The sequence below is a fragment of the Dermacentor variabilis genome, chromosome 7, assembly GCF_050947875.1.
Source record: "Dermacentor variabilis isolate Ectoservices chromosome 7, ASM5094787v1, whole genome shotgun sequence".
Taxonomy (NCBI): Eukaryota; Metazoa; Arthropoda; class Arachnida; order Ixodida; family Ixodidae; genus Dermacentor; species Dermacentor variabilis.
In genome coordinates, this window is record NC_134574.1 from 24,994,414 (window position 1) to 25,021,828 (window position 27,415).

The 27,415-nt window shown below is 44.0% G+C and overlaps 1 protein-coding gene across 4 annotated transcripts in view; it reads left to right on the forward strand.

Moving 5' to 3' along the window:
* Nucleotides 1–746: 746 nt before the first annotated feature.
* Nucleotides 747–27,415, forward strand: part of LOC142587370 (inactive pancreatic lipase-related protein 1-like) — a 102,668-nt gene continuing 75,999 nt past the window's right edge. For 2 of the 4 annotated variants that reach the window (XM_075698320.1, XM_075698321.1), the window contains exons 1-2: nt 851–1,531; nt 20,993–21,388. In XM_075698320.1, the coding sequence (XP_075554435.1) occupies nt 21,011–21,388 (378 nt within the window). In that variant the 5' untranslated portion in view covers nt 851–1,531; nt 20,993–21,010. The other 2 variants (XM_075698322.1, XR_012829503.1) reach the window with 2 other exon arrangements.

A 27,415-nucleotide genomic window follows, 5' to 3' on the forward strand; every position in this document is an offset into this window, starting at 1 on the left:
GGAGTGGCTTATTTAGGGACAGGGGACAAATGCAGGCAAGAGAACACAGATCTAGTGAAGTGTCTCGATGACGATATAAAGCAGTTTGGAGAAGGTGCCGATATTTGTCTGCTGGGTGACATGAATGGCCACCATAAAGTTTCTCACTACAACACCTAGAGGGTAATCTGGCGCCACCGTCTATGGGAGTTTCTTAACGGGGCACCGTGCCGTCATGGGCATATGGTCATGGGAATGACGGTATATGTGTCTGCGAGGCTCGTGGTGGCTGGTGTTGTAAGAGGCTTCGTCTAAAACGTGGATATGGCTACGCAAATAACGCGTTCTCAAAGTAAAATCTTCATAAAATGTTTCCGTTCACGCATATTACATCTTTACTCACCCACAATGCATGACCAAGCGAAGAAAACCAAGAACAGATGACCAATTGTTCCAAAGCGAGCACGAACCTTGTCGTCTGTCCTCCAACTTTAGCGGCCCGCTGATACTTTTTACGTAACATGTAGTCGTACAGACAATAACAAGTTCTCATAGTTAAACAAAACATGTTTACGCGTAATAATAAAGCTAAAACAGCTTCTCACGTGCTGTTCTAGTAGAAAATGAATCATTGTGACAGACGGAACAATACTGGCCAAGCGCGTCTTCAAGGTGTGAAAACTGCGCTCACCCGGTCGTACAAAAATCCCTCACGTGACCTGATCCTAGGTGCCTAGGGACAGAATTATTTAGAGATTTTTGAGAAAGCGCGATGGTGGCGCCGTGGCGTGTTCGTTCTTGCCGCGATCGCTAATTCTATGGCTCTGACATGAGCCCAGTGGCATTTGCCAGTGGTAAACGCAAGGTGGGTAAACGCGCGCTCTTCAACGTTGCTTGCGTTGTTTGTCGACGCCGTGGCCTGTTCGTTCTCGGCGTGATCGTTCTGCCATGGAGAAATTCGACCGCGCGTCGTTCAGCGTCGCTGGTGTGATTGTGCTTGCGTTGCTTGTGTGTAGAGTGTACTAGATAATGGTCGTACTCTAGTACGCTCTACTTCTGTGTTGGTTGTAGGTTCTGTCTTACTTGGTGGAAATCCGCGAGTAGTAGTGGCGGTGCGGCAGTGCGGCTTTGGCCTCGGGGAGCTCTGGCAGTACAGAATCTGCGTTGTGTGACCGTACTTCCTTGAGAACTCGACGGTGATGACAATTGTAATGTCGAAATGTCACCGAACTGCAATGTGGCGTCTCCGTACCCGCCTTTCTTTAACGGATGTCGAGGGATGTGCTACTCACTGCAAGTCACTTAAATGTGTCTGCGTCGACTACCCACTGTTCAGCACTCATGAAATCCGTGCTGTGTGGTCTGTATTACTGGAGGATCCGGCGGTACAGACGCTCTAAATATCCAAGTGGCGTCGGCGTCTCAGCAACGGCCAGTTCGCGGACCGGAGCCCTGCAGCGGCGCCTTTGTGTCCATAATATTCGCTAGCGTCGACTAATGCTTGACAGACGGCGGTGACGGAGGTGCTGCGATGCGCTGCTGACCATAACACGTAAGTGATATAATTCATATGCCGACACATCGCGCCAGTTTGTGCGTCAGTAGTTCTTATTTACCTGGCGAGAGGAAGCTTTGGCCTGTTTCTATTCAAGAGGGCCCGGAGCGTTATATACATCTGCGCTGTTATTTATTCGACTACTACGAATAGTTTCCTCTGGGGTGGGGTAAAAGGCAACTGTTCTCGAGTTGCAGTAGTGGTGCCACAATAAGTACGGCTTAATCTGTTCTCGTTCACGACTTAAAAGAAAAAAAAAAAAAGAAACTGTTTCCTTGGAACGGCTTCACAACGCAATAAGAACTCTCCAGTTCTGCACATGGGCAACACTTCTTTTTTTATTATTTCCAAGTGCGCCTGCGCTACAATTAATGCTGGCACGATAATGTAGATGTAAGTAATGTGCAGAAAATAGCCGAACAGGAATGAGACAGGAACAACTCCAGTGCATGGCAATATTATTTTCTGATTGCCTGTGCTTGCAATGTTTACACCTAAAGGGCTCCTGTCATACTCGCAACTCTCTTGTGCCTGTTCCTGCAGCAATCGCCTACGAAGCCTCGCATATGTCGAGGCTCTTTGTATATAAAAAAATTTGACAAATGTTGCAGGACGTTATAAGGGCCTATATACTATTGTTGTTCTCACAGAATCCCTTGATCGGTTCACAAACTCCCTTTGCAACTGTGATGTCGTTGCGGCGTGTTGCTTTAGTCAACCGAAGTCAACTTGGTTGGCACCATAGCACACAGGGGGTGGGTACCTTCTTGAACAACTTCTGGGTAAAGTGTGTGTTGCAGGTATATTAATGGATCTTTCAAATTTGTTTGATTTAGGAGCTGCTTACTGCATCCTGTTCACTGTAGGGAATAATGAATTTGTTACTATTGCAGCGCCAGCTGTATCTACTGGCAACATGGAGTGAGTCAGCAAGGCATTTAGAAATGTTCACGTCTTCCCTGTCATTTCTTACATCTGTTGGGTGCAATGCACAGTCTTGTTTAAAACAACATGCTAAGATACAGTTTTGATATAAGACAGCCATTTAAAACTGATTGTAGAAATTTAGGAATTTTAACAAGAAAAAACTGCCCGCTGATTGTCAAAACCAGTAATCAGTAACACCACCACCCTATTTCGTAGATGAAAGAAGTGCCGAGGTGCCACTAAGCTGTACTGTAGGACAGCTTAAATGGCTTTTATACCATAACTTACAAAGCTTATCAGACTGCACATCTAGTGTTTAGTGTGCTCTTAATCAGTATTTGTATTGAGCAGAGTTTTGTTAACACCTGTGTTGGCACATACAAAAAAAAAGAACTATGCTTGACAAGCATGCTTCTTTTTTATTACTTGCATGACTAAGCATGGGCCTGTTAACTCTTTACTATTAACATAATTAAGCAAAAGTTCAGCTTGCGCTAGAGTTGGATTGCAAGAATAGCTGAAATTACATGTGGGCTACATTCATGTTAAAAGATTTTCGATGTCATTCTAAAAAGACAAAAGAAATGTGAGCAGGACACTACCTCACACTGGAGGGTCAACAATATCTAATGATGAACATTGCTAGCAGCAAGAATAGCTGTAGACTAGATCGTGCAGCAAACTTGGCCAAATGCCGATGAACATGCAGTCCAGAGGCCAAAGGCTTCCTCGATGAGCCCGGACAACACTGGTTTTCACTCATTACAGTCAAGCATGCTTATGGAATGAACATTTCACAGGCCAGAGACTGCCTTTTTTTTTTCCTTTTTCTACCACATGTTGCAATAACATGACAGACAGCAAACCTCTTTGCAAGCAAACATGCTTTCTGTGTTGCCCAGGTATAGGATCACAGCAACACATCAATGCACAGCTGCTGCTGTCTCATCAGTTATGTTGCAACAGGGATCAAGGGTGCATGCAGATGGCGTGCATGGCACAGTGAACAAGCACACGCAAAGGTCCGTTAGCAAAGTAACTCAACTGTACCAGCAGAATTTGCACACAAATTATTCTGCATCCTGAAATCTATTTTCTTTGGGAAGCTACACACTACTGTGCATCTGTTTGCCTCTAGTCTTGGCAGCGCCATATTAAATGGTCCCATGTGCTTGCTCAAGTTGAATGTCACGGCTCGTTGTGTGCTGTGTATTATTTACGACTTTTTATCTTCAGTTTCAGGAAAGTGAGCTGAACTAATGAATGACGAGTAGAGCATTGTACAAAGACAGGAATGTCCTTTTTCTATCAAAACAACTGAAAAAATTGTGACAATGTGCATTGTTATGCTGCAGTGGACAGGCAGGTTGATCCATTTTGCAGAGTGCCCAGCGGATCACCATAAAAACACTGTGAAGATTCCGTTTCTGTCAAAAAGAAAGAACGTACACCAATATCAGGCTGCATAACTTGTCTAACAGACTCTGTATGTTTGCACTTTGACCTCTTTGTGTTAAGCTGATATTACAGGATTTTAATGGAATAAGGCCATTTCTGGCATTACCACGCAGACTATGCACAGACTTCTGTTCTTAGGGATAAAATATTTGTTTCAACCATGAAACGCAGTGCAGCACACCCTGTGCACTGCATTGAGGAAAAATTGCTTTTTCCCGCAGGCTTCACGGCAACGCTCGTGTAGTGCTGTGAAACTCGACTAAGGTCGAATGTCGTCGCACGGCTTGCCCTAATTTTGCACCTTCAGATGCGTGCTTTTGTGCGAAGCAGCAGCGCATGCTGTCACTCACGTTAAGTCTTAAGAGCGCCGTCTGCGCAGTCGTGCAATGTCTTGAAACCGTATTGGCTTCCCCAGCGGGCTTCACGGCAACGCTCGTGTACTGCTGTAAAGCGCGACTAAGTTGGAGTGACGTCGCACAGCGTGTCCCAATTTAGCGCATTCAGGCGCGTGCTTTCGTGCGAAGCAGCAGCGCATGCTTTCACTCACGTTAAGTCTTAAGAGCGCCGTCTGCGCACTCGTGCAATGTCTTGAAACCGTATTGACTTCCCCCGCGGGCTTCACGGCAACGCTCGTGTACTGCTGTAAAGCGCGACTAAGTTGGAATGGCGTCGCACAGCGTGTCCCAATTTCGCGCATTCAGGCGCGTGCTTTCGCGCGAAGCAGCAGCGCATGCTTTCACTCACGACGTTATTTATTGCTGTGTTGCCCACCCTACAGGCCGCATACTTGCTGGTAAACTTCCTAGTTCTTTTCCTCCACTGTGAATCAATGTTTTTCCCATACAGATGCCTCAACACTCTCCCAGGCCATTTACTTTCTCCTGTATTCCTCAGTCGTTCTTCATAATCGATTTTACTGTGAGCTGTCTTCACTTCAAAACTAGTCCAGTGCATATGACCCTGCACAGCTTCATTTGTAGTCTTCCTGTGAGCGCCCAATGCGAAGCGTTCCACTGACATTTGGTTCCCATTGAGTCCTGATTGTATCCCTGATTTATAGCAAACAACTGCATTTCCAAAAGTAAATCCTAGAACCATTACACCTTTCCACATACCCCAGAGCACTGCATACTTATTGTATCCCCATAGTGCTCTGTGCTTCATTATGGCTGCATTTCTCTTCCCCTTCACTGTTATTGTTTTTTCCTGTGTTTCCATATATCTATTGCCTTTGTTTATCCATATACCAAGGTATTTATATTCTCTTATCCGATGTATTTCCTGGCCCTGTATTGCCACAGTCTGTTCACTGTTTTCAATGAATACCATCACACCTGATTTTCTGTTACTAAATTTCAAAACTAACTTCTTGCCTTCCTGTCCACAGTTATTAGCCTGACGTTGCAAAACACTTTATTTGTTAGCTAGCAACATGTTGTTAGCATAAAATAAACCTGAAAGCTGCTGCTCTATTACTGTACCCGCCTGTTTGTATGAGAGATTAAACCCGATATTACTTCCTTTTAGCGCCCTCACCATGTACACCCGGGATCAAAATAAGCCAGGGGATGCAAGCAACGGCCGAAATCTGATAAAACTGCATCGCCGCGCCATCTGACGTTGAGCGTCTGGTGTTGAGACGTCACAATATGCGTGCGCATCCTTTTTCGCTCGCAGCCATGCCCTTTTACTCACCCGCCGACTACTAGCTGATCACATGTAGTGCTTGGCAGTAGGGTTCACTCTTTATATTCAAACCGTGACGTGCTCAGCCAGACGGGGCCTCTGTGAGGGTGAAGAGTATGCTGCTGGAGTTGCCCTGATTAAAGAGATAACATGTCTTGGCGACAAACTGTGCCACATACACCGTTAGTTTGCCTGTTTGTATTTTGTTTGTTTGAAACGCCCTGTGTGATCATGAAATACGAACGAGGGCACAAAAAACAGAGGCATTGAGCCAAGGAAATCAGTTTATTTAATTCAAATGAAACGAGATAGGCAGGTCACCAAAAAAATAGGCAAGTAGACGAGTCAAAAGTAACGCAAGCGGATATAGGCGCAGTCATAGGTTGGCCAAAATGAAAACTACTTAGCCTGAGGGCACGCAAAATATAGCATCGGGAAAATGTATTATCTGTGCCCCCGACATTGCTACACAAATTTAGTAGTGGGTGAAGTGACCGCCCGCGAAAATTATTTGACATCCGCCTTGGCATCGAACTGTAAAGCGAGACGACATATTCGCTGTCAGATCGAAGCAGGTATTCACGAATGGTGTTCCAGAGTGCGTCTGCCCTGGACAAGTTGCGTTTGGACAGAACCGACTTCGTGCGTGCCCACACATTTTCGATGGGGTTTAATCCGCGCCATTCAGAGGCCACAGCAACAAGCTCACGCCAAGGTTCTCTAGCACGTCAGTCACCTTACGAGCCATGTGCACAGGGCTTTTGTTGTGCTGGAAAAGAAAACAGCCGTCGGGGAAGGGTCCATCCAGCACATATGGGATCATGGTGTCTTGAAGCAGAAAACTGTAAGATGATGCCATGAATTTCCCATCAATGCAGACAAGAGGTCCTGGCCCATCTTGGCTCATGGCACCCCACACGGAGACTGCACACCGGCCACTTGAAAGAACGCTCTGAGTATAGCCAGGGTGATACCTGCAATTTTAAAAGAGCCAGAATAAAAGAAAATGTGCAGAAAAGTGATTTTGCAGTCGGTAAATGAAAGCTTACAATACAGGTTGTGCTACATACACCTTGAAACCACAGCATTGTACAAATAACTTGAAACACGTGTATTCGAGGTGCTGCTAACAGAAGTTATTTATGAGTATTTACGTTACTTGCCATGTATTTATTTCTCAATTGAGATTACCAGATAATTTCATTCATAGGGATAAATTGACGACTCCTCAGTATTATTACAGCCAAGGGAAATTTCTGCATGTGCGAAGGAGCAAAATATGTTAACACGGCGATAAAGTGAAGGCATTGGTTACCTAGAATTAAGGGCCGCCACACCCTCCTTTTTTTATCCCGAGTGCAGAAAATGAACTCGTCAGAAAAAACTACATTGTGCCACTCTTCCGCACTCCAGTGCTGGTGGTCCAGGCATTGTCGGCGTTGTCGCTCAGTCAGGATGGTTTTTGCGCCGCAGCACAATTTCAAATTCCAGCGGCTTTTAAACGACGGCGAACTGTCGAAGGAGAAATATCCAGTGACAGCTCATCGCCGATTTCTTTAGCACTGAGGAAAGGGTCCACGACAGATGCGGCCACAATCAGTATGTCATCCTCATGTGTTGTGGATCTTGGCCGGCCGGACCGCTTGGCATCCGCAAGTGTTCCTTCATCTCGAAAGGCACGGATAATTCTCCTCACCGATGTCTTCGACCTGCGAGTTCCTCGGCAAATCACTCTTTGCGGTGCACGCTCAACGAAAAATCTGGCGACGAGCTTCCGTTCTTCAACTGGTACAAATGGTGCCGTTACAGCAGACGCCGCACCTTTGATTGGTGCTCCGCATTTCTAAACCATTAAAAAGTATTGCTGGCCGGTGAGAAGCCAGAACACATCACGAGCGGGTAAAGATAAAGAAATGGCATGACAGCCGATTTCTAGTCAAACCACTGAACATCAGGTCATTCACTGTATAGATAAATCTTTATGCTCGCACGGTGCCCCTCTGGCTGGCTTTTTATATTTTTTATCAGCGCCATAAAACAGCCGGGCAGACTGACGTCACCTTCAGATTTTTAGTGCGACACATGTGCCAAATATTAGAAAACTAATGACTGCTGGGGTTTTACGTGCCAAAACCACGATATGATTATGAGGGACGCCGCAGTGCAGGGCTCTGGAAAGTTTTAACCCCTGGGGTTCTTTGTCGTGCACTGATAACGCGCAGTACACAGGCCTCTAGTAGTTTTGCCTACATCGAAAATGCGACCGCCGTGGTCAGAATCGAACCTGCGTCTTTCGAGTCAGCAGCCAAGCACCATAACCACTAGGCCGCCGCCACGGACACTAATAGACCACTCGTCCCATTTAATACTTGACGCTGCATTGAGTTGTCATTGAAAGCAGACAAACTGTTGCTTTGCGTGGTGAAACTAAAAAACTGATCTCCAAGCTTTCAGACAGGTCTAACGATGCAACTCTTCTTACTATGTTGTGTGATGGCATTCCTTCAGACAGTGATCATCATAGCAAGCATGGAAATCACGATGCATTCTGCGTGGTTACATAGATTAACAAAAACTCGTGCCAGCAGTGGTGAACAATAGCACGTTAAAAAAAAAAAGTCTGGCTGCTATGCATTATCTGTCTGGTCGGGGCAAAGCGAGCAGTGTAGGCTTCACACCCAGCGCTACGCCCCCAACGTGCCCCTGTTGAACTGAGTGTGCGACGAATTAAATAAAGACAGCAACCCCTACCGCCAAACGTTACGTGTAGTCAGCTAGTACGCGACGAACGAGTAAAAGGACATGGCTGCGAGCCTGAAAGGACGCGCACCGTGATGTCTCGACCCCAGGCACTGACTGTCAGATGGTGTGCTGATGCAGTTTTATCAGAAAATTTGGGTGTGGTAGTTCATAGTTTTTTTTTGTTTAACCTAGATAGGATGTTAGGCAGTATAATAGCAAGAGCTTGATGGCGCAACCTACCGCCCCGTTCCAAAAGGAACGCTCATAACATCCATCCGATTTCGACCGCCGCTCGTGTGCCACGGCTTATTTTGCTGCCGGGTGTACATCATAAACAGCAGTGGGAATAAAGGGCACCCCTGCCTCAGTCCCTTGCTGATATCAACTTTATCCTCGCACCTCATCCCTTCCCATTCAACGCAAACGGTATTTTCTTGGTAAATCTCTCTCAAAAGCTGTAGACAAGCGCCACCTAAGCCTTCCCTTTCCAGAATATCCCACAATATGTTGCGGTCTACGTTGTCGTAGGCTCCCGTAATATCTAAAAATGCCACATATAACGGTCTGCTTCCTACTCTTGATATTTCAATACACTGAGTAAGAACAAATAAGTTATCATCCAAACGCCTACCTATTCTGAAAAACACGGGGAATGCGGGAGATGGAAATTCAAGACTATGAGCAAAACGTGAACAAGGTGAATGCATAAGCCAACGTTTCGACAAGTGGACTTGTCTTCTTTAAGGCAACGTATGCTTTTCTCACCACAGTATATGTAGGTGGGGTTCTTCTAAAGGACAGAGGGTGTAAGGCGGGAGGGTTCGGCAACGAGGGAACGTGTGTTACCGTGTCGAATTGAGAGTAAGGGAACACTGTGCACAAGGCCAGGGCCACCCCACCCCCACCCCGGTCTGTCAACGCACGCATGTTAGCCGGCGTGTCAAGGGCGTCTGACACCCCATCTGAAAAAAATAAGAGAAAAGAAAAAAAGGGGAGGATACGCCAAGAAATCAAACGGTGTTGTGGCCTATAGCTTGAAATTTAGCATAGCGAATAGATTCTAAAGCTCCCTTTGAAACGTTTATGCCTATTGGTTGCAATGTCTTGAACTTATGGATAAGTTATGTTTCTCTGTATTTTCTTTCTCGTTCAGAACGGAAATTTGACTGTAAGATGTAGAGATTAAAGTCATTAAAGTTATGACCTGGTTGGTTGAAATGCTCGACGAAGGCTTTGGGAAGCTTTTTAGCTATGTCCGCGCGATGTCCGTTTAATCTGACATTCATTGATTGTGCTGTTTCACCGATATATTGCTTCTTACAGAAGGAACATTCAAGCATATTAATCACACTAATTGGAGACAGTGACTACAAGTACATGCATGAACACTTCCCACCAGGCCAACACTCACCACACATTAGCTTTGAGAGCGGCGCCACAACACACACCATCCGAGACCTCATTGCTGCAGCACCACAGCACATCACACATTTCGTCATTCACTGCGGGACTAATGACCTTAACCATGACACCGACGACAACACAGTTGAGGCCACGAAAACGCTCATAAACGACTTGCACACCAACAGACCAAACGCAGAAATCACCCTGACAACGGTACTTCCCAGGATCGCAAACAAACACAGGCCACTTATTCAACAATCAGGGACACTCCTAACTCACGCACTAGGGACACGTAAGCTCAATGATTTTCTTCTTGACATTGGAAACCAACACGAGAACGTCGATGTCATCCACCACGCTGAAATACACCAGGACCCTAACATTCTGCTCACCTGGGACGGACTACACCCCAATTTTTTTGGCGTCAAGGTAATGGCTAACAACATCAAGTACAGGCTCAGGAACTCTTTTAAATCGACGCAACCTACAACACCAATAAATTCTGCATCCCAGTTAGCTTCAACACAGAAACACACGCCTGAAATTTTCAACACCAGCTCGCACGCACGTTCCACCGAAGCAAGAACCCAAGAAGCATCTACACAAACGGTAGACGCGGAACCAACACCACCTTCACAACATCCGCTCATACGGAAGCCCACAACCAACCGCGAAGCCTTCACGCAAACGGCAACATACACTAATAAGCAAACCGATACGCAGACAGATACACATACAGACATCGGTGCAGGCCTTGACAGGAAAATTAAGCGTGAAAAGACACCACCTGAAGATTTTTCGCCCCGGAGGTCTGCCCGAACCAAACAGAAATGACTACCACGCACTAGGGATAGCACACGCAACAACAAATCTCGCCCTTTCCTCCAATCCCGCAAACTCGTCGCCAAACAAACAAATTACAGATTTCACCTAAACACTTACACTAGCTGCATTAAAAAGAGGAAAATCCCAAAAGGTCTCAGTATTAAGCTTAGATGCGCCCTTGGTTCTTTACCCTCCAGGCTATTATTGTTGCGACATTCTCGAAGAACACTGCAAGGAACAACTTATGATAATTGCTGATCAACTCGACAGCATAAAGTTATCTGAACCAGAAATAAGAGAACTTAAACAATTCGGCCAAGCTAAGGAGGAAAAATTACTAGATAAGTACCGGCGCAAAGATATTAGAGCTGCAGATCCACCCAAAGAAACTAATGTAACCCCTGCAGCACGTAGCTCCACCGACAGTCCTACAAGTGAGTATCCAGAGCACTGCAGCAATGTAGTAGACATATCCCAGAGTCTAAGCCCCGAAGAAGTTGCTCTCCTGAAACGTGGTCTAACGTTTTGTCCGACGAACAACGCAGTAAACGAATACGAACTCCACAAAGATATAACAGAGTTTTCACGAGGCATGCGCATCAAGGAGTTCTTTTTCGATAGACCAGATGTAGGAAAAGAAGATAGGGACTCTCTTAGACCACCTAGCACGTGGACACCGGAAACCGAACAGTGCCCAGACCTCGATTTATGCATAAAACTGATATCAAAGGAAATTCTAGAGTCAGCGCAGCATTGTCGGAAACACAAAAATTTGACCGCCGCTCAACACCAAATCCTTAAAGAACTTGCGGAAAGGAATGATATTGTAATAAAACCAGCAGACAAAGGCGGCAGTATCATAGTCTGGCCTATAGAAAAGTACAAGAATGAGGCCTCTCAACAACTGAGCAACCACACCCATTACAGAAAATTCGACTCTAACCCAACTTCAGATTACAGCAATAGTGTGATAAACACAATAGCGGAGCTCCTGTCCAGGGAACTAATCACGCAATCTATCGCTTCATGATGCCCAAGAACAAAAAAGCAGGCCGCTTTTACCTTCTTCCTAAAATACATAAAGTTCCGGTCGAAGAAATATTTACAGCAGAAATCCCAGGTCGGCCTATTGTGTCTAATAACACACCTACTGAGTCGCTATCTAAATTCTTAAATCACCACCTGTCAGACATACCCACCACCCTCCCATCTTTCGTTCAAGACGCGCCGCACTTCCTTCGAATTATCGACGGCATCAACACCAACCAAATCCTTTCCGACCGGGCTATTCCAGTCACTTTGGATGTTACTGCCCTTTACACCAACATTCCTATGAGTGAAGGAATGGAAGCTGTTTCTAGATCCTGCGCAATCAATCCCCAAGCGCACGCTCCTGAAGTTTACTTATCGCTCCTTAGGTTAGTTCTCACGTTCAAATATTTCGAATTCGATTCTATTCACTACCTGCAAACTTTCGGCTCTAGCATGGGTACGCCATTCGTTCCCACGTATGTGAACATTTTCATGGGACAGCTTGAAGCAGACCTGCTGAAATCCTACCCTTTAAAACCCCACACCTATCTTTGCTACATTGACGACATATTTATAATATGGGAACACGGCACAAGCGCCTTAACCGACCTAATTAGCCATTTCAATCGCGTTCACCCGAGTATTAAATTTACTGCTCACCACTCTCCTAGTCAGATCAACTTCCTGGACACGACGGTCTACATAGAAAACTGAGAACGACACTTTACCGGAAGCCTACAGATAGCCAGCAATATTTAGACTACAACAGTCATCACCTGCGATATTGCAAGCAAGGAATTTTTGTCAAACAAGCGAAACGTATAAGAAGAATCTGCAGCGAAGACCACGACTATATCCACCACCTAAATGACCTTAAAACAACGCTAGCAGAAAGGAACTATCCCCAAGTTGCTCTCGATAGAGCTTATGATGCCGCATCAAGATTGGAGAGACAGTCGGAATTGGTGAAGAAACAGCCCACACTAGAATCTGACAGACCGCCGGCCTTTATAACAAAATATTCTAATTCACTCCCAAACATAAACAACATCCTAAGAAAATACCACCAAATATTATCAAGTAACGAGCGTCTGCAAAAAGCGTTCCCGGATGTACCGAGGGTTACCTATCGCCGAAACAAGAACTTTAAAGACATATTAGTGCACGCAAAAGTCAGCCAACAGCATTCCCCTGTAATAAAAGCATGTTGTCGCCCTAGGTGCAAAACCTGCAGGCACCTTCAAAGTGACATTAAAATTAAAAGCACCATAAATAGTTATACACATGAAATAAAATCTAGCTTCACTTGTACAAATTCGGATGTGATTTATATGCTTGAATGTACCTTCTGTAAGAAACAATATATTGGTGAAACAGGACAATGAACGTCAGATTAAATGGACATCGCATGGACACAGCTAAAAAAAGCTTCCCAAAGCCGTCGCAGAGCATTTCAACCAACCAGGTCATAACTTTGATGAACTTAAACTCTACATCTTACAGTCAAATTTCCATTCTGAATGAGAAAGAAAATACACAGAATCATGCCTTATCCATAAGTTCAAGACATTGCAACCAATAGGCATAAACATTTCAAAGGGAGCTTTAGAATCTATTCACTATGCTAAATTTCAAGCTATAGGCAACAACACAGTTTGATTTCTTGGCGTATCCCCCCCCCCCTTTTCTCTTTCCTTTCCATTCCTTTTTTTTTCTTTTCTCTTTTTTTGTCAGCCAGCGTGTCAGACGCCCTTGACACGCCGGCTAACACACATGCGTTGACAGACCAGGGTGGGGGGGTGGCCTTGGCCTTGTGCACAGTGTTCCCTTACTCTCAATTCGACACGCTAACACACCTTCCCTCCTTGCCGCACCCTCCTGGCTTACACCCTCTCTCCTTTAGAAGAACCCCACCTATGTATACTGTGGCAAGGAAAGCATACGTCGCCTTGAAGAAGACAAGTCCGCTTGTCGGAAGGTTGGCTCCTGCATTCACCTTGTTCACGTTTTGCTCATTACCTATTCTGAAGCCATTCTGAAGTTCTCCCGAAATGCCATTATTCTCTGCCCATGCTTGCAGCTTTAATTTGATTGCCTGCATTGCTAGCCTGTATATTACTGATGTAATGGTCAACAGTCTATACGAGTGAATTCTATCTTTCTCCCCCTTACCTTTATAAATTAAATTAATTCTACTTTGTCACTAACTGTCTGGTATTCGTCTATCTTTTAAAGTTTTTTCCACTGTTTTCACCAGAGCTTCCTTACTTTTTTTGTCCTAGTTCATTAATCAGCCTAACAGGAACCTCGTCTAGCCCAGTGGCTGTGCCCTTAGGAATTTTCTCTTTGGCTTTCTTCCAGTTGAAATTTGTCAGTACCAGCTCCTTTTGCACCAGGTTCTCTTTCTTGCTCTTTCGTTTTCTTCAAATACAACCTCTTCATTGCCCTGGAAAAATTCAGCTGTTATTTTTCTGATGTAATTTATTGCCGCTTCCCCTTCCAGTTTGTTTCCATCTTTGTCTAGGATATGTTGTTGTATTGTTGACTTCTGGCCTAATAATTTTATGTGGTTCGAAAATATTCAAAGTGCAACCTTCTCTTTATCACGCGTTTCTGACAACCAACATTCAGTTTCACCTTTTATCTTTGCTTACACCAGTATTTGAACCATAAACTTTAAAGAAACGATATATTTCCCATTTACTGGCCACCTCATACTGCGGCAACTGCGCCTTCCTTGCCTGCATGTGCTCTCGGGATGCTTTCTGTTGTTCGGCGATCGCTTCTCGTATTTCCCTGTTCCACCAGCTTTTTGCTTTCCTTTTTTCCTTTCCAACGAACATGTTTCTCTTTCTGTATTTCTGTCGTTATTACACTTAGAAGCTCACTATATTGCCGCTCTATCCTTGGCCATTTGCCAAGTTCTTCCTCAACTCTAGTGACTAGGTTTGTTATTTGTTCAGCATTCAAATTTGAACTGGCCATCTTGCACTCCTTGCTCTCTTTCCCCAACTACATATCCCATCTTCAAAAATGATGCATTTATGCCCAGGTAGCACAAAAGAGATACATAACGTTTTCGTAGCGTTTATCCAAGACGATAAAAACGGGTTAAAGAAGACACGAATGAGAGAACTTCGGCGGGAAAACGTCGGATATCTCTGCTAATGTCCGGCTTAATTACTTTCTTGAGACGATCTAGAACAGGTCTGCAAGACGTATTCGAAAAGCTGGTCTAGAAATAGGATTGGGAAAGACACAAGTAATCCCTTTGCCAAAACTATTCGTAACCAATTTCTAAACGTTTTTAGGACGTTATCAAAAAGCTGGTCTAGAAGCGGTCTTGAAAGGTTTACGATCATCTGAAGCTAATTTTCGCGGGTGACGGGCGCGATGAGACATCGTTGTTCAAAACACGCGTTTAGTTTCGCCTCACGCGACTGGCCTATGCCACGCAGACGTCGTCAGCCGCACCCGTTGGCACGGCCTAGGCCAATCGCGTGAGGTGAAACTGATCGGGCGTTTCGAACAACGATCTCCAATCGCGCCCCAGATGAGTAGAAGCGTTGGTGTTGACTGTAAGAGCCATGGCGCAGTGCCAAGCACTGTTCCCCGCATGGCCGGCGCATCGTCTACCAAGTCGCACGAAAATGAGCCTGTTAGGAATAATAAATCCTTAATACCGCCTTTAGTAAGCTACGATGCTTACAACCACAATGGGAATGACATCCTGCAAAGAACAAATGGCCACGTCTTGGCAGGTGGCCAGACCAAGCCCTTCATGCCAAGAGTGCATGAAATGAGAACATTGTGACAAAGCAAGAACACTTTATTAAAATGTAATGCTTATGCAAGGTTCGAACAAACTGTGTGAGAAATGCAAATAGAAATAAAAGTACATCAACAATGACAAAAGTCGCAGAAAGGATTCGTAATGAACTCGAAAGTGAACATTCACTAGCACATAAACAAAATTCCAAGTACACATACAAAAATGAACAGAAAAACCTGGAGTGTACTAAAGTGTCTAATTTATCATAGTAAAGTGCGCGTGCTATTAGATGGACTAGAGTTATGCAGAAGTGACATCGGAGCGAATGGAAGAAGTAGACTGAAAAATGCAAGAGTATGAATTGGATGGTAACTGCCTCCAAGCAATGTTCCCAATCATCTAGAAGCTTGAAAACTGCACAAAAAGAAATACCACCGCATACCATCATAAAACAATCCTGTGACAGAAATAAAAAAAAATGGGAACAATGCAAAATTGGAAATATTGCCTTTAGGATATATCAAAGAAGGTAATGGCGAGAAAAAATAACCATACAACAAAAAAGCAATAAAGTGAAATTAGTACAGAATACTTAAACGGGGGATTCAGTGTAACAAGTGAACACTACTGTAGTACAGCGAACGATGAGACAGTAATGCTGCATCTTGCCACTCCAGAACGTGAGAAATGAATATGCAAGCCTCATATCAGAAACTTACATAAACATGGAAATAAACTGGAATGCACTGGAAGCTGCATTTGTGTAACAAAGGAAGCAATGGTCATAATAAATAGTAAGTGTTTTATCTAAAAAGCCCTTTACAAGAGGCAAAGTTGTACCTCTCTGGCAAAAATAAAGTTGCAACGAATAATTTGCAAACCAGCAAATACATTAATTAGCACACTGACATGTCACACTTTGCGCACATCTCCAGTCTCCTAAAGTAAAAAAAAAGCACTCTGAATGAGAAAAACGTTTAACACATGTAGCCCAGAGCAAATTCTTTGCCAGTTCACTCACACTTTCACATCCAAAAACATTTGCCACAAAGTCCAGGCACAGTTCCACTGATGTTTACCAATTCACCCCCACTTTCACGTCCAAAAATATTTGGCACACAGTCCAGGCAGAGCTTCATAGATAAACAGCTTGAGAGCACCCTACTGATTATTGTGCATACCCGCTGCTGGAAATAGAACTGCCGCACATGCTGGTAGTGGTTTCAGTGTAGACACACTTGCTGCCCTGGACATGTATGTTCAGATATCTGCACTGGTGCTCTATTTTGTCGAAGTAGACACATTGATGCACTACGCTGGTAAGTGAAATGTTTTGAATGCACAAGTATTGGCTTCACCAGAAAGACTTGCCCACATACCACCACTGGAATATATATGCACTTGCTCTTCACTCAGTAGCATTGAACGTAAAGTGTTCCCTATGTGGGAGCCATGTGTAAAACCGGTGTCACACGACCACTCTCGATCGCGATCAAGCCCGATCCGGATCGAAATTATCGATGCGACTGGCTCACTCTCGTAGCTTGCGCAGAGGAGCCATCACGACCGAGAAATTCGATTTGTAACGGACTGGATAGCGGCTAAAAGAGCCCCGTGTGAAACCGGTATCAAATAATGCACAGACGTACGCTAGGAAAATGTGTTGCACAAGGACAAAGAACTGCGGCATGCCCTGTTGTGCGAAGCGCGCGAACAGAACACATGTATATACATATAAAAAAAAAACTGCGAGAGCGCTTCGCGAACTCCATGCGCACACATGGCACCCGCACGAACTCGGCAGGCCGCCGTAAAGCGCGAAGGGCGCACAGCGTACATTCCGACACATGTCCCAAACTGCAAACAATCGTACTACCTAAAGCATACAAGTTATTTTATACCAAGGGCATACTCGACTCACGTATGCAGTATGCACAAGCGAGTTATGCAGCGTACATGCTGTATCCATTCGCCAAATAGTAAAATTGATAACAAGCACAAAGCTACAAGGGACTCAATACATTACTACCATTTGAGGCGTCAAATAAAATCGAATTTGGCCGTTTCATATATTGGACACAATATATGGACACATGTGGTACACGGTAATACCATGAAATACCCATCACGTGGGTAAAGGGGGCGAAAACACAATCGAGAACCTGAAGCGCAAACGATAAAAGCACGGTATGGTGCACGCAAAATTCTGTCAGTGCGCTGTAGCGCGAGGGAAGAAAATAGGGTGAGCACTTGACCTCACCTTTTGGGATACCGCACTAGTAGTGAATCATTAAAAAAAAAGCCTGTTTGAACCAGTTCCCTTGTCTGCAACACTCTTGCTAAACGGGAGACTAAAATACCACGATGATGGCTCTACTGCGGAGATCGGCAAGGTGCGCACAGACAGAAATTTTGCCGCCTTTCTTCGCATTCTGCAAAATGCTTTCTTGTTAGGATCACGCATAGCGGCCGACCCCGACGCTAGGGACACACAGGCACGATTTCGTCCCTCTAACTTTCGTCCTTATACTGCCCTTAACGCCTTAATTACAGCGTCAGTGAAAAGGAGCCTCACATAACATGACAATGAACTTGAAGAGGTGATTAGTGCCCTCCACTCCGCGCCCTCCAATTGAAAACACTACTGATTTCCAAATTAAACTACACAAACAGATCGCATAACCCAAACTAATCACAGAACGTCGTTTTCTTGACGGCAAAACCCTGCAACACTTGCATGACAAAGGGCAGCGGCAGCACATTCAGAACAGCCGCTATCATACCACAGCGCAATGCGAGTGCGATAACGTTTTTATGCCCGGCTCAAACAGATCGCACAACCCAAACTAATCACAGAATGTCGTTTTCTTGACAGCAAAGCACTGCAACACTTACATGACAAAGGGCAGCGGCAGCACATTCAGAACAGTCGCAAACAGACCATAGTGCCATGCGAGTGCGATAACGTAACTATGCCCGGCTTCACGAATAACGTGGCCGCCTTGATCACATAACAATTGAAAACACTACTGATTTCCAAATTAAAACCACACAAACATATCGCACAACCCAAACTGATCACAGAATATCGTTTTCTTGACAGCAAAACACTGCAACACTTACATAGCAAAGGGCAGCGGCAGCACGTTCAGAACAACCGCAAACACACCACAGCGCAATGCGAGTGCGGTGACGTGACGACGCCATGACGACGCGACTATGCCCCGGCTCGCCCGGCTGCCCGGCATCACGAATCACGTGGCCACCTTGGTCACATGATTTGACGACGGTATCGCCACCTTGCGCAAGGTTGGATCGCGTTGATGGGTTGTTGAATATTGTAGAAGCCGCTAAAGAGGCTGACGCGCCATGGCGTGGCGGTGGCGTTTCGAGTCGTTTGCAAAACGTATTCACACCTCGTTCTTAAGCTGTCTGGCTTCCAACGTTATCAAAACGTATTCACCCCTCGTTTTTAAGCTATCTTGTTTGGAACGTCTTTGATGCGTCGATTTTGGTCAAAAATCCGTTTCAGACGTTGAATCCCTTAATACGACGTTTTCAAGACTTTGTGTGCTACCTGGGTGGTCACTCCCTATGCTGCAATACCTTTCTTCATCAATGACCATTTCTCTCCACTTATCATGAATTCCTTCTGTCATCAGACGGTAATCAATTGTTGATTGCCAGTTTCCCACTTCCCACGTAATCTGCCCTTCACACTTAGGCACTGTAGTCACGATAGAGAGGTTATGTTGCTCGCAAAGGTCTAACATTGACTTCCCTTTGTCGGTATAGCCATCTAAATCCTGTATGTGGGCATTAATGTCACCTAATAGGATAATTTCAGCCTTATTCCCGAAACCCTTAATATCAGCACATGCATTCGACTAGCTCTTTATTCATCTCTGTGCTGTTATTTCCAGTCCACAAATACATAACGCCGAGCCAAGTTTTTTTCCCACTCATTGTACCTGATAACCAAAGATGCTCTTGATATTTTGAATTTACTCTTTTCCATTTGGCTACCTGATGGATGAGCATTCTGACTCCCCTAACCTTTCTTTCCGACTTAGTTCTCTTGCACCCGTTAAGTCTTAAGAGCGCTGTCTGCCCACTCGTGCAATTTCTTGAAACCGTATTGGCTTCCCCGGTGGGTTTCACAGCAGCGCTCGTGTACTGCTGTGAAGCTCGACTACGCAGCTATTAGCTGAAGATGGATTTTATTGAACTAAAGAAACAACTCGAAAAAATACATGGAGTAGGAGAATTACAGACAAATCGTCTAGAAACAGACATTTATTACGAGAAAATGCAAATGTGTGTACACCGCATGATGCCAAAAACAAAAAGGTTAGAAAATGTGTTAGATATATGAACAGTCCACTTCTGCACACCACCTGATTTTAACAGGGTGCACTTAGGCTTGTCGGCTTTGTGTTGCTATGAGAAAGGTAGTCGATAGTTGGCTGAGAAGCAAATGATTGCGCATTGTACTTTGCAGTGAAATATATACTCAAACAAATGGAAAACTATATTTACAGTAGGCTTCACTGAACTTGAAAGCCCATATTATTTGTCAGTTGTGTAGGCTCCCTTTGATAGAGAACTGTAAAGTAGGATTATGCAATAAAATGTATGACATGCATAGATGAAGACACTGTGAACCAAATTTCACTGTTGTACTTTCACGAAACTGTTCCTTTAAATCATGATCTGAAATTAATTATAGCTTCACTATGTTTAACATGTCAATGTTTGCTTGAGTTTAGTTTATAAACTCAAGCCACTGGCTTATTTGTTAACCACTTCATAGTAAGGATAACAATGAGCAAATTAAGATTGTGTAGACCTATTAAGTATAAGAGCATAATGGCGCGTTGGGGTAAGTGTAAATATGCAACATGCTTTTTATGTTTTTTACCATGTGGCAGAAGGGGGTATGTCTTGAATCTGTACATGAACTGATGGCAAAAATTTTACAGGTATATGTCTACTCCTGCAAGGAAGTAAAATAGTTCTGAGGCATATGAACCAGGATGCTGCAGTATGCAAGTGTTACCAGCTATAGACAGTTTTATCGGTGAGGAGGAACGTAGCCTCAAACTAACGTGCCGCGCTCCTCCTCGTACTGGTATATGTGGATCACCATTTCTTCCATTGGGAGCCTGGAACAGTAGCAAATTAGTGCGATTCTAAAGTGTTCTGTCTGTGCTTGCTGCGATGTCAGATGACTCAACGAATGTGAGCGAGCTACCATGGCGCTGTATTCAGCTGTAAAAATAACTTTCGGAAGTGAATGTGAAGTGCTTCTTCAGTTGCAGCGACTCTATAGACTCTGCCGGTGCAGTTGCAGACAAGCGTCCCCTTTGGATTGCCAGCATAAACAGAAAGGCCTTGACACCATCAGCTTCGTAACGTGTATATTTAAAAGATGTTTTCAGTGAGCATATGGCAACGAACTCGGTGCCCATGATCAAAAGGTGTGCAGTCGAGTCAGCCAACTATTGCGAATGGCCGAAGTCAACTATTTCTTTGTGCATGCACATTAAAGTCTACCTGTTTGAATGTCTTCTGAGATAAGGATGCCACACTTACCACCGTTGTTGTTACAGGCAGTGGTTACCCTGGCGATGTGCTATGGGTCGCTCAGTTCCAGCCAACTGTTTTTGGGTGACGCCTCTCCAGAATGGCCTTCCTCGGCGCGCCCATTGACGCAGGGTTCCTCCCGGATCCACTCCTGCGGCAACTTTCCGTCTTCGCCTGGTCCGCCTCATGTGGAGCCGTTTGGCTCATGCTGGCAGTTTTCCAGCGCCGCCTCTTGGGCTAAGTCAGCTACGGATTGCCTGGAGCCATTTCTTGAAGAAACTGTCTTTTTGGGCTGGCAACCTGAGCATGGCTTTGCCTCGCCTGGAACCGCCGGAGCATTACAAAAGCGCCAATCCGCAACGATCCACTTGGGGCTCGACACTTCAGCAAGGATGCCGCACTTACCACCATTGTTGCTACAGGTTAGTTACCTGGAAGCAGCACCTTGTATTAGGTCTAGTAATTACTGTTTTATTGCAGTGTTTTGTCCACCACCATTATTTGATTCATTAAATCGCTTATGCTCTTTCTTGTCTAATCTGCTGCTTATGCTTTCTGGCGATGTGGAAAGTAATCCAGGTCCTATGAGCAAGGCGGAAGCAGATGCCTTTTCCTCAGCCATGGAAAAAATTTGTAAACTTGAGGAGGGGCAGGCTATAATTTACTTGCCGAATTGACACTAAGCAAGGAGAGGTGTGCAGCCGCTGAGAATAAAATTAAGCTCCTAAATGCCAAAATTGCAGCTTTGGAAACATGCAGCATATCCGAACAGGCAACATCCGATGCTGTCATAACTACAACTAACTTGCGTAGTGTTACTGACCAGCTGTCTAACATTTCATCTAGGTGTGATAGTGCTGAAAATCGGATGCGACGCTCTAACCTTCTGTTGGAATTGATGACACCCCTAACGAAGATTGGGCTGCATCCGAACAAAAAATAATAAAGTTCTGCTCAGAGAAGCTTCAAGTTACTGCAAGAAATAACCAATTTGAAAGCGTTCATAGAATAGGCAGGCACAGTGACAATAAACGCAGGCCAATAATAGCAAAATTAGCCTTTTTCATGGACAAAGAAAACATTCTGATGTTAGCATGTAAACTAAAAGATCGTCATTCGCTATCAGTGAAGACTTTTCCCCAGCTACACGGCAGGCGAGATGACAGCTCATTGCATTCACGAAGACACAGAAAAAACAATTCAAACTAACAGTTGACAGGCTGCCCATAGACAATAAGACATACATATTTGATATCGCTACTAACTCTGTTATTCCTTTTACTAGATAGCTCAGGGGCAGCACGTGTCCAAAACACCATAATCAGTCTAACTCCTATCATGCCTTTCCTACTGTATCATTATCTTTCACTAACATTCCAAGCCTTGTGTGTAAATGCAAACAGCTTTCTTCCTTCCTTGAAGATAGCAAATCTGACATACTAGTATTAACTGAAACTTGGCTGTGTCAGGATATATCTGATAAAGAAATGTTTGAATGTGTTCACAACTACATTCACAGATATGACCAAAAAGATGGAAGAGGTGGCGGCGTCCTTCTAGGAATAAGAAAAACACTTCCATCTTATGTAATTAACTCATACTCTAACCTTTTAAATTATTTGGGCTGCATGCATGTTCTCGTCGTCGCAAGTACTTATAGGTGTATGTTACCGACCTTCAAATTCTACTAATTCATTTATTAGTGACTTGCGCAGCAACATAAAATCAGTGACGAAGCTTCACCCGTTTGATGCCATCTATCTACTAGGAGACTTCAATTTTCCTTTGATCGACTGGGTTAACTTATCTTCATCCTGTAATACTTTGACTGAACTCATCCATTTAACCTTCGATTTTAACCTGTTTCAGGTTGTTATGCAGCCTACATGGGGTAATAATATCTTAGATTTAATCCTCACAGCAGCACCTGAGACAGTTCATCACACTGTCTCGATAAATGGTTTTAGCGATCATTCCTTACTGCAAGTAACTCTCAACGTACCCTCATCTTTTACAGGTTTTGCTACTAAAAAATTATGCGATTAAACAAAGCCAATTACAACGTTATAAATTCGGAATTAGATATATTCTTTTCCCACATACTCTTACCTTCATTTCACTGTCGATCGGTGGAGAAGAATTGGATACTCTTCAGGAATAAGATTTCTGCCTTGGTTAACCAGTATGTCCCTCTCGTTAAGATAAGCAATGATGAATCTAACCCATGGTTCACCAGATCCCTACGCTGACTGAGAAACAGGAAGAAGCGTCATTACAAAAGTGCAAAGCGCTTGCGCACGCAAGCAGCTTGGGACACATACAAGGAAAGCTTGAAAATTTACTGTTCTGCCCTGTCTTCAATTAAAAATAAGTACTTCACTCATGACCTACCATCTCTTTTAAAATCTAATCCCAGAAAGTTCTGACACATTATAAGCCCAGATCAGGACCACACTAACATTTCTTTACATAACAATAACACTCCCATTCCAGATAATCAGTGTACCTCCACTTTAAATACTTGTTTTTCTTCTGTATTCACCACAGAAGGCTGATCTGCCTGATGCATTGGAGCTGAAGTACCAATACATATCACCAATAGAAATAACAATTGAAGGTGTCGCATGCCTGATAAATAACCTCAAGCTAATCACATCCTGTAGCATTGACGACATTAATTCTAAAATTCTGAAAAACACCACTGTCATCGCATCTAGTAAAATTCTGTCTCATATCTTCAGGCAGTCTTTAGAGACTGGACTGCAGCCTTCAGATTGGAAGATAGCAAAGGTCATACCCATATTTAAGTCATGTAATAAACGCACCGGAAAACTACCGTCCAATATCATTAACATCTATATGCTGTAAAATGCTAGAACATGTAATTGCATCAAACGTCTACAGTCACCTGGAAGCAAACAAATTTTTCTTTTCTAACCAACACGGATTTTGGAGGAACTTGTGAACCGCAATTACTAGAATTAACAACTGATTTGCATGCTAACATGGAAGAGGATCTCCAAACTGATTGTGCTTTTCTAGACTTCTCAAAAGCGTTTGATCTTGTAGCACATTGCCATTTGATTTTGAAATTATCTGTTCTTAAATTAGATTCTCTTACACTAACATGCATTCACAATTTCCTTTCCAATCGTCAGCAATTCACAGTAGCTAATAATTTTTCCTCTCCTCTCTCGCATGTTACATCAGGTGTACCACAAGGCAGCGTTCTTGGGCCATTACTATTTCTAATATACATTAATGACTTACCCAGTAACATTTCCTCACATGCGCGCATTTTTGCAGACTGCATTCTTTATCGTTCCATCAAATGTGCCGATGATCATGCAATCCTCCAAAAAGATCTTGAACTTATTTCTCTTTGGTGTAAGACTTGGCTAATGAAGCTTAACACTTCTAAATGTAAAATTATCTCTTTTAGCCGCAAGCATACTAATCTGTTTCCTTATCGCATAAATAACATCACTATTTTGCATGATACTCAATATAAATATCTTGGTGTTAACCTAACTTCGACTCTTTTGTGGTCAACGCACATTACATACATATGTGCCAATGCTTCAAGATCATTAGGGTACATCAGACGCAAGTTGCATAATTCTACTAAAGACATTCGTAAACTAGCTTATCTAACATTTGTTTGACCTCGGCTTGAATACGCTGCATCCGTCTGGTCTCCCCATCAGAAATACTTGATCGAAAAACTCAAATCTATCCAGAATAGGGCTGCGCGTTTTATTTCACGTTATGACTATAACAAAAGCATAACACAAATTAAACTCGACCTCTCACTAGAGCCCTTGCATGATCGTCATGATATAGACCTGCTATCATTATTTCATAAGTATCTCCCTAATACAGCACAATCAGTTCAATTTCATGTGCATCTACGGAAATTAATTTAACTACTCTGCTCTTCCAAGAGCCATTCCCCTTTGGAACAATCTTCCTAATGGCATCGCTTATGAGAGTGACCAGGAAAAATTCCGGCATTTTCTAGCAACACATTTTTTCAAATTCTACATAACCTAACGTGTTATTTTTTCTTGAGTGTCGATGCGCGAGGTCGCCTTGTTGAACAGTTCCTTTTTTCGTCCGGTGCGTGTCTGCTGAATAAGAAGACACCCACATATTATTCTCTCGCAAACAGAACATTTTCTTCAGTTGACCTCAGCCTAGTTTCCCCTTGTGTACTGTCTGAACTCGAATGGGAAGTTACCAAGAATCCTTACGGAAGCGACCACTTCCCCATACCGCTAAAAGCACATAAAGAAAAAGAATGTCTACCACAGGCTCCTAGGTGGAAGATCGATACAGCTGACTGGGAGAAGTTCCGAAACTTAACTAATATCTCACGGAATGACATGTCTTATTTAGGAATTGATGCTGCTGTGCAGTATCTCACAGCCTTCATTATAGATATTGCATCTAAATGCATATCAGAAGTAAATGGCTTGGCATGTAAACGGCGGGTCCCGTGGTGGAACGAAGATTGCAGGATCGCTCGTAAGAAACAAAACAAAGCGTGGGGGTTGCTACGCGCTTCTCCCACTGCAGAGAATCTAGTCAACTTTAAGCAAGTAAAATCCCAAGGCAGGAGAACCCGCCGACTGGCCAGAAGAGAAAGCTGGCAGAAGTATTTATCGAGCATTAACTCGTTTACAGACGAGGCCAAAGTCTGGAACAGGGTAAATAGAATTAGAGGGCGACAAACATATTCACTCCCCCTGGTAAATACACAGGGCGATACACTGCAAGATCAGGCAGACTCACTTGCGGAGCACTTTCAGAGCGTGTCAAGTTCAAACAATTATTCGCAATCTTTTCTCATATATAAACAAATAGAAGAACGTAAGCCATTAACAAGAAAAAGTCGAGAGAATGAGCCTTACAACCGTCCTTTCAGTATAGCCGAATTGAGAGCTGCCTTGAGCGCATGCAAGAGCTCCGCACCAGGATCTGATAGAATCATGTACGAAATGCTGAAAAACTTACACAATGACACGCAAGTGTCACTACTTACACTTTTCAACACTATCTGGGACGCAGGGTACCTTCCGACCGCATGGAAAGAAGCCAATGTGGTCCCTGTTTTAAAACAAGGCAAAGATCTTTCCTCAGTGGCAAGCTACCGCCCGATAGCCCTCACAAGTTGCATGTGTAAGGTATTTGAAAAAATGATAAATCGGCGACTGATCCATTTCCTTGAACAGAACAAAATGCTTGATCCCTATCAGTGTGGCTTCCGAGAAGGGCGCTCCACAACCGACCATCTTGTACGTATTGAAGGAAATATCCGGGACGCATTTATACATAAACAGTTCTTCCTCTCGATATTTCTCGATATGGAAAAGGCGTATGACACAACGTGGCGATACGGGATCTTGCGAGACTTATCGGAAATGGGCATTCGTGGTAATATGCTCAACCTAATAAAAAGCTACTTGTCCAATCATACCTTCCGGGTGAAAGTCGGGAATGTGCTGTCATGTCCTTTTACACAAGAAACTGGTGTACCCCAGGGAGGCGTGCTCAGTTGCACACTTTTTATTGTTAAGATGACAACGCTTCGTGCTTCCTTACCACCGGCCATTTCGTATTCCGTCTATGTGGACGACATTCAAATAGACTTCAAATCCTGTAACCTCGCAGTATGCGAGAGACAAGTACAGCATGGTTTGAACAAGGTGTCAGGGTGGGCAGAGAAAAATGGTTTCAAAATCAATCCTCAAAAGAGTTCTTGTGTGCTGTTTACAAGGAAGAGAGGTCTGGTTCCGGATCCTTGCTTGGAAATGTGTGGACATCAGATACGTGTAAACAAAGAGCACAAATTTCTAGGTGTTATACTCAACAATAAACTTACTTTCGTCCCACACATTAAACATCTTAAAGAAAAGTGTCTGAAAACAATGAACCTAATGAAACTTCTATCCCAGACTACGTGGGGTAGTGACAGGAAGTGCCTAATGGATCTCTATAAGAGCCTCGTCCGGTCACGATTAGATTATGGTGCCGTGGTATATAACTGCCGCCCCGAGCGCGCTAAAGATGCTAGACCCTGTTCACCATCTAGGCATCTGCTTAGCCACGGGCGCTTTCAGAACAAGCCCGATTGAAAGCTTATATGCCGAATCGAATGAATGGTCTCTCCACCTACAGAGATCATACATTAGCTTTACATATTTCCTTAAAGTACACTCCAATCCTGAACATCCATGTTTTCATACCGTTACCGATATGACGTGCGCTACACTTTTCAGCAATCACCCCTCCATAAGACAGCCTTTCTCGCTGCGTGTGAGGGAGCTTAGCGATGAAATGCATGTCCGACTCCTCGAGCATCGCTTAATGCACTTAACCAAGCTCTTACCTCTTTGGGAGTGGCAGGTGATACAATGTGACATATCCTTTATAAAAGTTACAAAGCG